Source organism: Tamandua tetradactyla, chromosome 10 (assembly GCF_023851605.1).
Source record: "Tamandua tetradactyla isolate mTamTet1 chromosome 10, mTamTet1.pri, whole genome shotgun sequence".
Classification (NCBI taxonomy): domain Eukaryota; kingdom Metazoa; phylum Chordata; class Mammalia; order Pilosa; family Myrmecophagidae; genus Tamandua; species Tamandua tetradactyla.
The window spans coordinates 15,137,507-15,149,845 of record NC_135336.1 but is presented as its reverse complement, the minus strand read 5'-3'; the positions used below and the strand labels follow the sequence as shown (position 1 = coordinate 15,149,845).

At 47.8% G+C, this 12,339-nt stretch overlaps 1 protein-coding gene across 4 annotated transcripts in view; it reads left to right on the top strand.

Annotated features, from left to right (window-relative positions):
* XXYLT1 (xyloside xylosyltransferase 1) overlaps window positions 1–7,028 on the top strand; it is a 276,716-nt gene extending 269,688 nt beyond the window's left edge. For all 4 annotated transcript variants that reach the window (XM_077117924.1, XM_077117923.1, XM_077117925.1 and 1 more), the window contains one exon: window positions 5,418–7,028. In XM_077117924.1, coding sequence (XP_076974039.1) covers window positions 5,418–5,814 — 397 coding nt within the window. In that variant the 3' untranslated portion in view covers window positions 5,815–7,028. The remainder of the gene's footprint in view (window positions 1–5,417) is intronic.
* The last annotated feature ends 5,311 nt before the right edge of the window (window positions 7,029–12,339 follow it).

The window sequence follows — 12,339 nt, the reverse complement described above, 5'->3', positions numbered from 1 at the left end:
ATGGGCATAAGGGAAATAATGTTTCCTGATTCTGGCTTTCACTGATTAGACAGTACCCAGAGGCATGCTTCCTCCTGGAGGAGGCCCAGCCTTGCTTGCTCATTAGTGACTTTGCGCCCAGCTCTGATGAACATTTTTGGGTTCCAGCGGCCAGGAGGCTTGCAGCATGTGGTGTTGTCCTTATGAATCTCGGAGCTAAAATGGAACTTTCTTTGCCTGATAGCCTTCAGCTTAGACTCAACCTCTGAGTCAGCACAGGCATCTAGAACCTTCCTTGGGAGCCTTGGGTGGCCTGTCTAGGCTCAGTGTGTCTCCCAATCCTTGCTTCTCTACTCTTAGAAGTGGAAGGGGGTGAACTCTGGGCCTCAAGAATCGAGAAGGGCTAACCCAGGTGAAAATAATGAGACAGGGAGGCAATTCTGTGATTTGGGGTGGCAGAAGGAGGAAGAAGAGATTATTTATGCATTCTTCTTTAGGGAACATGGGCTTTAGATTCTCTGGCCAGGGTCTCTTCAGTTGAGAGTCTTTATGGGAGCAACCTTGGCAATGATCGCAGAGGACGATTAGACTGTTTCTAAAAATGATTCCAAATATCTCTTTCCACTAAATGGACCTCTGATGTAGTTTTTTAGTAGCCTTTTTTTTTTCAGTGATTATTAATTGGGACATAAATTCATCACCCATGATGGGAAGAATGTATTTGAAGATTCTTATCTTTTCCCAGTGGGTGTTCATTGCCTTCTAGAAGGACCTGGTGTTTACAGTGGACCATCTGCTTGCGGGCTTGTTTCTCAGTTGGGTTGCTAAAGGGGGAACTCTATCCCCTCTAATGTGGGTCTCCACATGAACAAGACCTCAGACCTAAGTCTTAACAATTAGGGCAACATGGCCAGGTTTGGGGCATGTGACGTTAATCAGAGAAACTTCTGGAAGTCCCTGGACTCAGAAACAGATTCATACGGAGCTTTCCTTCAGCCTCAGCACATGCCACTCTCAGTGGCTGGCCTGTGAATATGGTCAGCCTCGGGCCCTGTGAGGACTGCCAAGAGCAGCTGGGATCTGACCCTAGCCGCCAGCAGCAGCTGCATCATCCCGTGGTCCACTCGCCTGGATCTCTGGCCTGGGATGTGCCTAACAAATTCAGAAATAAGAATGAAATCCAAATGCTGCCCTTTAGAGCGTGAGCCTATAGGATGTGAGGTGGTCAGAGAGGAAAGCCTGTGCCAAGCTAAGGATCCCTGTTCCCTCCCTTACAGTGAGGTAATAATGGCCCTGGCTGTCTGGGAGAGAACTTGAGGTAGAGTATGTGAGGAATTGGTGGCACCATCTCCGTGGTCCATTTTACTGTGAATCTGAGGCCCTTGCTTTAGCCCTAGTTGCTCCCACATCCGCAAGGCTGGTGCAGGTCCTCTATGAGACCCCGCGGACACGGAGGCCCGAGAAACCCACCATTCCCCTAAGTGGCTGCTCTGTGTTCCAGGTTCATTTTGGAGTAGTAGAAATGCTTTGAACATGTACACCCTAGAAATAATTTTGTGTCAAGAGAGCCATTAGTTCCTTTTCCATCTGTTCTGTTGAGCAGACTGCAATTCCAATTTCCTGTCCCTCCTTTGCTTCTCCTTACAAATCATAATGTGCAATTGTCCAGACCAGGCTCTTTGATATAAAATACTTCTTGATCCTGACTGAGCAGCAGTGCTGGGCATAATGTTCCCAAAGAGCCATCTGGGTTATGGTCTCTGCCTGGAAGGATATTCTGTCCCCTCTCTCCGCCTCTGGCCCTCCCTCTCCTGAGCCCAGTAGGTTCCATGTTAAGTCACTCTTGCCACAGACAGGGAAAATTTGGGGGGAATTTTCTGCTGCAGAGCCACGGATGGTCTGTCTGCTCTCCAGCTTGCTGCAGAAAAGAAACCTTTTTTGAACCCTTTTAAAACATCTGAGCATCCTTTCAGTGGTTCCCTGCTCCTCACTCTTCCCCAAAATAGACCTGGCAGTGGTGGATTGCATGCTCAGGGAAGCAGCCTTTCTGTCAGCAACTATGATTTTGTGTCTTAACATTTTTTTAAATTCCCCATTTGTGAATTCAGTCAGCATTGGCCGAACACTGGCTTTTACAAAAATGAATAAAACTCAGTTCTTTTCCTTTAAGCCTGTACAGTCTGGAGAGGGAATATGGAAACGGGCCCAAGCAGTTGCAATGGATGGCACAACATGGTGAAACACATACAAAGGACAGAGGAAAAGGTGCAGATTTTAATGGTAAAATCGAGAAGGCTTCATGGAGGAGGACAGGTTTAAACTGGAGATTCAAATAGGTTAATGACAGAGGGAAATAGATGGCACATGCCCAGCCCAATCTTCAGAGGCTATAAATGTAATGCTCCCTGCCTCCATCAGATATTGACAGATACATATTTCTGAGCCACACTTGCCGTTCCATCATTTGTATTCGGTCACTTAATCTTTCCTTGCTTTGCCCAGCTCTGTGTGAGGGGCTGCCCTTAGAGACCTGACACATGGTGGGGGAGGCAAACTTTGTCACACACAAAGCCCATGCCACTACCCCCTACACTCATGCTTCCAAGCCCTCCCCTGGGTCTGCTGGGAAGGCAGGATGAACCCAAGTGGGGCAAGTACAAAAGGACCAGTAGGCGTGATGGAGTGAGTAGGAGGTGGTCTTGGACCTTTGCAGCAATGACTCTGACTCGGCTTCTCTTCTCTTCCTTTCCTTTGTGTCTCTCATCTTTCCTGCAAAATTCTTCTCTTCTCATTCTGTGAAAGATAAACTGAGTCCCTTTGTGGTACAGCACCCACTTCCCTTAGTTGGATCATCCCTACTAGTGGGGCCCAAGTCTGTTTTGGTAGAATTTTAGCTGGTTTGTAACCCAGTCTTCAACAATTTGGAGGAAATATGGTAAAATGAGCAAACAGTTGCCAAACTGCATTCCAGCCTCACTGTGATCCCGTTACTGCAGGTTTTTGTGACTAGCAGTGACTACAGCATCTCATTTTGCTTTAGAAGCTTATTTTTGCCAAGGTTGTTATCACCACGCAGGGTACCAGAGCTCTTTTCCACTCATAGCCCAATTATTGCAAAGCTGCAAACAATGAAGCTGTGTGTTCCACCCTTAAGAATGTCTGAAGAAAATGCTTTTCCCCATCAGGATCAAGCTTTCGGCGCCATCAGTGATAAGAAAGACCTCAAGGAAGGTTTCTCCATTCCCAGACACTGGAAAACGGATCCACTGAGGCCACCCTGAGCTAGACCTCTGGTTTTATTTCCACTGTGCCCCACACTTCACCACACAAAGCCTATCCTGTGATTGGGGTGGGGTGGGGGGCAGTATCTTGGTTTCCTTGCTTTTAATCAGTCTTTGATGGACCAGAGGGGTAGCATTTCCAGGCTGGGAAGCAGAGTTGGTTTTGCTTTGATGAATTCCCCGACTCTCAGCACCCTCTAGGGAAGGAGTGAAGCTGGTAAAAATGGGTGAGACGCAGAATCTGATGTGGACACCCTCACACCCAACCCTGCCCCTTGCATGCAGCAGAGGATTCTCCTGTCCTTCCTTTGTCCAACCTACAGTTGCGTCTGCTATGACTTCACCTCTGTGGGTGTGGTGCTCGGGGCACCCTCTGCCCCCTCCTGCTGCCCATCCTTTGCAGCACATACAAGAACTTGATACCAAGGAAGTTGGCAAAAAGAGTGAGCTATGTGCTAACCATGTCACTTGCAGGGAGGCTTCTGCATTTCAGTTTTCCCCTTTCCAAAGGGAAGCGCTTGAATAGGGGATCCCTTTGTCTCCAACATCTCATTATCCATGAACCCTGGTTGGATTTCCAAATCTGCCTAGATGGAAATTGAAACGGAGGTGACATTCCCTCTAAAATAGCCATGAGTTGATTTGGCTATTCTATAGTTACGTCTGACCTTGAAACACAGGTGTGTTTCCTGAGCAGTTTCAAGCCTCCTCCCCCTGCCCAGCTTTTCAAAAATGCTAGGCTTGGGGGGCTTAATGAATGAGGCATATTCTAAAGCAGAACCTGATTTTGTCACAGCCTGTGTTGAGCTTTCTCTGTCTTTACCAATTCACCATTCAAAGTAACACCCCCCCTACTTCTCTCTCTCTCTTCTCCATTTCAGGATCATAGATATGCTGGTTTGAAAGGATATATGTCCCCTAGAAGAGCCATGCTTTAATCTAAATCCCATATCACAACAGTAGAATAATCCCTACTCAATACTGTATGTTTGAAACTGTAATCAGATCGTCTCCCTGGAGATGTGATTTAATGAAGAGTGGTTGTTAAACCGGATTAGGTGATGACATGTCTCCACCCATTTGAGTGGTCTTGATAAGTTTCTGGAGTCCTGTAAAAGAGGAAACATTTTGGAGAATGAGCGATTCAGAGACAACAGAGCAGAATGACATAGCCTTGAGAAGCAGAGTCCACCAGCCAGCGACCTTTGGAGATGAAGAAGGAAAATCCCTCCCGGGGAGCTTCATGAAACAGGAAGCCAGGAGAAAAAGCTAGCAGATGATGCCATGTTCACCATGTACCCTTCCAGATGAGAGAGGAACCCTGACCGTGTTCACCACGTGCCTTTCCAGATAGAGAGAAACTGTGACTGTGTTCGCCATGTGCCTTCTCACTTGAGAGAGAAACCATGAACTTCATTGTCCTTCTTGAACCAAGGTATCTGTCCCTGGATACCTTTGATTGGACATTTCTATAGACTTGTTGTAATTGGGACATTATCTCTGCCTTAGAACTGTAAACTAGCAACTTACTAAATTCCCTTTTTTAAAAGCCATTTTGTTTCAGGTATATTGCATTCTGGCAGCTAGCAAACTAGAACAATAGACAAAGGTAGAAAGTGCTACCTAGATTGTTGCTATATCAAGCAAGAAAAGCCTCAGAGATATAGCAGGGTGTTTAAATGGACTCTGTAGCCAGATGGCCTGGGTTTCATTCGGCTCCTGCTACTTACCTGTTGTGTGACTTTGAGCAACTTAACCTCTCTGTGAGTAAGTTTCCTCATCTGTGAAATGGGCTCTCATCTCATAAGGCATCGTGAGGATTAAGTAAGTTGCTCTGGTATATTCTCTGGTATACTGTAAGTCCATACAATGTGAGCTATGACAATGACATCATCATTTTCATCACCATCATCATCATCACCATCTACAAAAGCAGAGGATGTTGGAAAAAACATGAGAGCATGAGTGTGGAGTTGGGAGACCTGGGTTCAAGTCCCTGCTCTTCTACTCATTAACGGTATGATGTAGATTCTGAGTTTTAGAATATGTCATTTTCCGTTGCTCTGGGATGGCTGTGACGACCCAATGAAATACAGACTTGGTAAACTGCTTCACCCCTGCAAGCCAGGCTAACTGTCTTCTCTCTCCCTTTCCCAGGCACACATTCTGGCAGTTCCGCCATGAGAACCCCAAGACCCGGGTTGGGAGCCCTCCCCCCGAGGGGCTCCCTGGCTTCAACAGCGGGGTGATGCTGCTGAACCTGGAGGCCATGCGCCATTCCCCGCTCTACAGCCGCCTGCTGGAGCCGGCTCAGGTGCAGCAACTGGCCAACAAGTACCACTTCCGTGGCCACCTCGGGGACCAGGACTTCTTTACCATGATCGGCATGGAGCACCCTGAGCTCTTCCACGTGCTGGACTGCACCTGGAACCGCCAGCTCTGCACCTGGTGGAGGGACCATGGCTACAGTGATGTCTTTCAGGCCTACTTCCGGTGTGAGGGCCACGTCAAGATCTACCATGGGAACTGCAATACCCCTATCCCAGAGGACTAGCTATATCCTTGACTGCCATGGCCTCGGGGCCACAACCTGGGGAGGAAGAGGTGCCCCTGGGACATGCCCCAGAGCCCCAGGGCAATGTCTGAACCTGTGGCAACTCCTTCAGAGACATTGCAGTGATATTCTTTATGACCAGGTACTGCAGATATCCCACCAGCGGGTCGCAGTGACAGTGACAGGTCACTATCTAATAGATTACTTGTCCTTGGGACCGTTTTCCTCCAGGGGGCCAGGCATCATGAAGGGCAAAGAGTTACTGGCCTTCGGTGACATCCCTCATTGGACTAGAATGCTAAGTGTTTGAAGAAAAGGAACAAAAGAAAATGGCGCTCCTTTCCTTCAGTCCCCAAATAATGGAAACTCTTTGAAGACCCATCTTTTCTTGGACCAAATATAAACTTAATTTCAATGGACAGGCTTCCATTTTATGAGAAAGAACAAACAGCAGTGCTGTGATCTCGGAATGAATGAGACAGGTAGAGTTTTTTAATGACCAACCTCACACTTAAACAGCCAAATGAATGCTGTCCATCCTCACAGTCTCCCTGGGAGTCTGCGAGCTCTTCTAACTGCGAAGCTCACATTGCTCAGTGTGGGTGTAAAGGGCACCACCCATTTGGATAAGATCTTCAGGGCCCAACTTGTGGTCCACATAAGAAAACTGGTTTCATTATTTTAGAATGTACAGCTTTGCTTTGCTTTTCCAACTGTGTCACAGAACCCCATTGTCCCTTCTTCAGGCCAGGTCCAGGTGATCAGACTGTGCTCAGGAATCAATATCACCATCACAGAACAAAGGCTGGTCACTCCCGAGGACCTGCAGTCGAATTCTCTGGCCTGGAAAGGCTCATTCCAAAGAGGAACTCACCATCCACCAGTGTAGCCATGTGGCCTTGGAAGGGGGCTTATTAGTATTCTAGACCCTTTGTTTAAAAAAATTACCCTTGTTACTTTCTCATTGTACCACAGCAAACCTTATACCTTAATAGAAAATAGCGTGCCATTTCTTTATTCCATCTTTTAGTGAGTTCTCCCAAGAGTAAGCTGCAAACATGAAACCCTTGGTGGTCCATTTTCTGTACTCCAGCTGAGGCTCCTGGGGCAGAATTGTTGTTGGATTTCCATCTTACTTTGTTTCTGTTTTGTTTGCTTTTTTATTTCTTTTCCCATGAGTGAGAACAGCTAATAAATAACCTTCGAGAACACAATGATTTTTGTCGTTTTTACATAGTTCTCAGCTGTGTGAAGGCTCTGGCTCAGGAGTGTGATCAGTGCCCCCCAACATTCTCCCTCGTCTTCCTACAGTTAAGCTCAGTGTGCTCACAGCAAGCCTTTCAGACCGAAGGGAGAGCATGTCTGAGAGAGTAGCTAGGCAGGTGGTACTGCTGTGTATGGATCAAAGTAGAGAATCATTTCATTCTAGTATTGGCAAGTCCAACTGCTCCTGGGAGCCAAATCAACCCTGTCCTTTCTCATCCCCCTTCCCTCACACCATCCGGTTTTATCATCCCTGGGACAGGTGGAGCGTTTCTCTCCTAACTCTCTGCTCTGACGGAATTGGTCTGTTTTCCTAGTTACTTGATTTCCTATTTGTAGCTACCAATTACTGGGTGCCTGCAATGTGCCAAACATTGAACGGAGGGTAGGAAGGGAATGTAGACTATCAGTACTACTCACATAACCTCACTAACATCACTCAAACTCTAAAATTTATTGTAAGAAAATAATGAGAGATGTGGACGGAGAGTCATTTACTACATGTTTATCACAGCATATTCATAATAGGAAAAATTGGGGAGCAACTCATAATGCTGAACAGAGCAGTGGGTAAATTATGTTATATCCATATAATGGAATACTTTAGGCGACCATTAAAAATCGCCTTTTTGAAGAACATGTAATACCTTGAGAAATGCTTATAATGTGGTATTAATAATGCAAAATACAAAATCTCATGTACAGTATGATCCTCATTTTATTTTTTAAGTCGTATGTATGTGGGTGTGTGTATGTAGTGAGGGCCAGTGAGCTTGTCCTGTTCTATTTCAATATTCAAACTCCTAAGAAACCATGTGTTTCAGACACTCCATTACAAAAACAATTGTTTTAATGGGGAAGAAGTGGGTTAAAGGCTAGAGGATTTTAGACTTATACAATAATAAAGGTATTTTTCCCTGCAATAATTTCAATAGTAAAAATGTTCCTATAGCAATAATGTGTTTTGTTATTGCAAGGAAAAAATAATAAACTGGTTGGTCAAATTGGTCCAAAGCTAAACAGAATCTCCTTGTTTCCTTTTGCGATCACCCGCTCAGGAGCGTCCCGTTCTTCTTACCGCTGGCCTTGACCTTATAACTTCATGGTGAACAGCAAATTAACTCTCCACAGGAAGTACAGCCAGACCAACAAAGCAACCGTGCGCTCCTGCACTTTTCCATGAGCAATCTTTGAGCACCGATTCCTGTTGTAATCAGTGCAATGCAAACATAGGTCATTGTGTTGTGTTTAATTTGCCTCCTGAAAACTTTCACTACAGAGCATATGCCTGTTCATATGAGTGGAACAGAAGTCTGAAAGAGAGCATTTCTGCGTCTTAGGATTTAAGTGATTTTTATCTTCATCTTTATTTCTGCAATTTTCACATTTTCCATAGTGTATAGTAATTGCTTTTATAATGAACATACTAAATTCTATAAAAAATTCACCAGTCCCTACCCTCCCGATTTCGGGTATGGCACATTTTATAGCTCATGGCTGGTCATTGAAATGGCTGACATCACCCATAAGAAAATTGGCTCTGGGATCCTCAACCTTCCCTATTGATGCCCTAGTTCTCTAAATAGAAGTGATCCTAATAATAGCAGCTCCAGATTCTGCTTTCATCTCTCAGATACCATCCTCTTTTGTGGGTACAAAAAGTCCACCTGACAAATGATAATGGGCTTTGAAAAGCTCACAGCCTGACTGAAAAGATTTATTTTTGTATGTATGTCACCCAAAAACACTATAGCATCCCCTTCAATAACGTTTCATCAGTACTGGTTCAGTGGGCACACAGCCTGGAATACACCAGGAATTTATAGGTTAAGGTAGTAAAGTGCAGCTGTGGCTTGGCACCTGCTTTGATGAGAGGTTTGAACACAAACCTCTGTGTTTCAGTTTGTTCAAGTTGCCGAAATGCGATATACCAGAAATGAGTTGGCTTTTACAATAGGGATTTATTAACTTACAAGCTTACAGGTCTCAAGCTATGAAAATGTCCAAGCCAAGGCATCAACAGGTGAGGCAGTGTCCCCAAAGACCGGCTCTCAGTGATCCTCAACTCCTCTGTGACACGTCCAGGCACCCGGCGACGTCTGCTGGTCTCTCCCTTCTTTCCCCAGTTTCTTTGCTTACAGCTTCTGGCTTCTCCATCAGTGGGCTTTCTTTATATTTCTCTCTGTCAGCTTCTCTTGGGCTTTTTTCTCTGAGCTTCTGTGTGTTTCTCTGACTTTGATCTCTTATAAAGGCCCCCAGTAAGGAGACTGAGACCCACCCTGGATGAGGTGGGTCACATCTCAAGCACCTACTCATCACAAAGATCCTACTGACAGTGGCCCACACCCACAGCAATAGATTAACTTTAACAATATTTTCTGGGGTCCATAAAGCCTCCAAGTCATCATACGCTGCTAATTTTAAGACTTCCTGGCTGATCTTAATGTGGGATACTCAGAGGTCAGGCTGAATCTGGAGCTTAAGACTGAAGCATAAATTTCCAAGCAAGCAGGCTGGTGTAGTGGAGAGAGCCCTCCCTTGGGCCCGAGGTCTGGCTGTGAACCTGTGTTCTGCCCTCACTACCTGGGTAATCTTGGGAAAGTCACCTCTTTCCTCATTTCTAGACACATAGTGACCAGACCTCCTCAAGAAGAAAGTTGTGACAGACTACACAGATGGGAAGGAATCGGTATTTTATTAAGTAAAGTATCCTTTCTAAATAACAAGTTACAACAAATACAAGAACGCTTTTACATGAGGAGAACAACAATCTGGGACACATTACATTTGCTTACAGCATCTTCCTAAGCCTGGTACATGGCCATGATGCTTGTAGGCTGTAGATTTTTCACCAGCCACACCACTGATGCCAGAGGGTGGCCAGGGGGTCAAGGGCTACTGCAGCTCCGTGGGTAATTCTTTGGAAGGGAGCCCCTTCTTTTCTCTGGGCCTCAGTTTCTTCATCTGTAGAAAGCAAGGGGGTTGAACAAGATCTCCCACCTCCACCCGCACTGGGTCTGCTTGGAGAAATGGGCCTTTTAATGTGTCCGTCTGGGTTCCTGCATGCACATGGCACGGAGTCTAAATCCAACCTGAAAACCTCAGGACCTCAACTTATAATTCACCAACCTGAACTTTTATGACCATTCAAATTGAAACTCACTCAAGATTTATTGTTAGCCAACTTTGTTTTTTCATTCAGAGAGAATGAGCAGCTTTCCAGGAACCCCAGCCCCTCTGCTTATGATTCATTGACAGCTATGCCAGCTAACAGCGATTGGCCTTTGGCTATGTGACCAGGTTGCAAAGAAGCCTCTCAGGCTAAGCAGCCTGCCACCCCCACCCCACCCCCAGTGCCCACCTGCCTCACACCTTAAGGTTGAAATCCTAGCTATGCGTTTCCAGCTCCACACCCAGCCCTACACCTTGTTAAATCCATTCCTTCTGCTCCCAGTGTTTGTTCTCTCTTCTTGACATGCCCTTACCAGCTCTTCTTTGACACCCTCCCTGATACCCATGCAGGACCTGATCCCCCTGTAAGACGTAAGCTCTCCCCCAACCCCTGGAGGTCTCCCCCCAACTCCTGCCTACTTTCCTTGCAGTAGCTGATACTTTCTCCTTTGAAACATGGTTACTTGCACAATGTCTCACCTTCTGCATTGGCTGGTGAGCCCCTTGCAGGCAGCTACCTTGCCGCCACCATCTCTGTATCTTCTGCAGCGCCAGCTCAGGCCTGGCACAGAGCAGGCCCCGCTGGTGAAAGTTTTGATGGGGGAGGGTGTGTTGGGGGAGGGGCAGAGGTGGCAGGGAGGGGGATGGGGCATTCCCTGGGAGCTTGGGCTGCTCTGCTGTTCAGTGGGGGGTGGGGGGGTGGGGGGGTGCAAAGCCACAGGGTCCTAACAGTTCCTTCCACCTCTTCCTTCCTCTTCATTGTCACCATTGTTTTTAAACTGCAGGTACAGAGGATTGAGTTAATGCTCCTCAATTCATGCCATTCCCACCAGTGCTCCCTGTAAGGCCCTCTCCTGTTTCATTTGTTTATTTCCTTCATCACAGTCTCCTATTCCCTCTCCTCGATAGACAGTCTTACTGTATGCCATTTTGACCATAGTGTTCTTGCAAAAGGCTATTATTGTTTTATGGATCTGTGTTTTAATTTAGGTAAGTCCTCTTATATTCTCAAGCCCTTTCCTTTTCCCTCAGCTCCGGCTGTAAGCTCTACCGTCCTGTGGTGTGCACACCTCCCTGCTAACTGCTGCGCCCGGCGCGCCCCCCACGGCCCCGCCCGGCTCCCGCTCATGGCGCCCTTCCCCCACCACACGCACACGCAAATGACCCTGCTGTGCACATCCATGTACTGGTCCCTTACGGACTGGGTGAGAATTTCTTTGGGTCGTAAGCCCAGGAACGAGACTGCTGGATCCTAAGGTATTCAATTTTTTGACAAAGTGGTGCTGAGAGCCCTCTAGAGTGGCCGCCCCTCCCACCCTCACGGCGCCCTCTCTCCCGCAGCGTGGCGTGTCCACGCGCCCCTGTGCGTCCACACGCGTGCGGATCCGTGATCCTATTAGGGTCCTCCAGGGCTCCGAGTCCGAGCTGTGCCTCTGTGTGGCCGGCCGGGCCGGGACTGGACGGACGGGGCAGGAGCCTGGATCCTGGTGCCGGCTGCACAGCAGGACTTGGGCAAGCTGGGTGCGCCTGGGTCCTCCGGGGAGAACCTACCTGACTCCTGGCCTTGCCGCCCTCCCAGGACAGCTGGGCAGCAGGAGAGATAACCCACAGGCCTCGGTCCCTCGGGGCAGCCCCAGGGCTGCTCAGTGCGGCTGGTGTAGACGCCCACACCCCCAGGCCGCCCCGTGGGCATCCAGGTCCTGGTCCCGCGCTCGGGCTGCGTCCCGCGCGGACCCTTCCATTCGGGCCCCCCTGCGCTCCTTGAGGAAGGCGTCCTCTCCCACAGCTCAGGCAGAGCCAGGAATCCCCAAACCACATCCAGCCAGATTCTGGTGCCTCCCTTTCACAGGCGCAGAAATAAGGCTGGGAATGGGCGGTAGGTGCGTGTAGCCTTTCGGCAGGGAAGTGTGTGGTCGGGATGCGGGTGATCTGTTGAAGCAACAGCTGGGCCCAAAAGTGGGCCGCTAATCTTCCGAGGCTGAGTGAGCACCTGCTTCGACAGCGTCGGTCCTTGTTCACCGTTAGGAGCAGGCCGCTTGGTGATAAACTTGGACTCATAGCATCCCATCCCACCTTTCAGGAAATTGACCT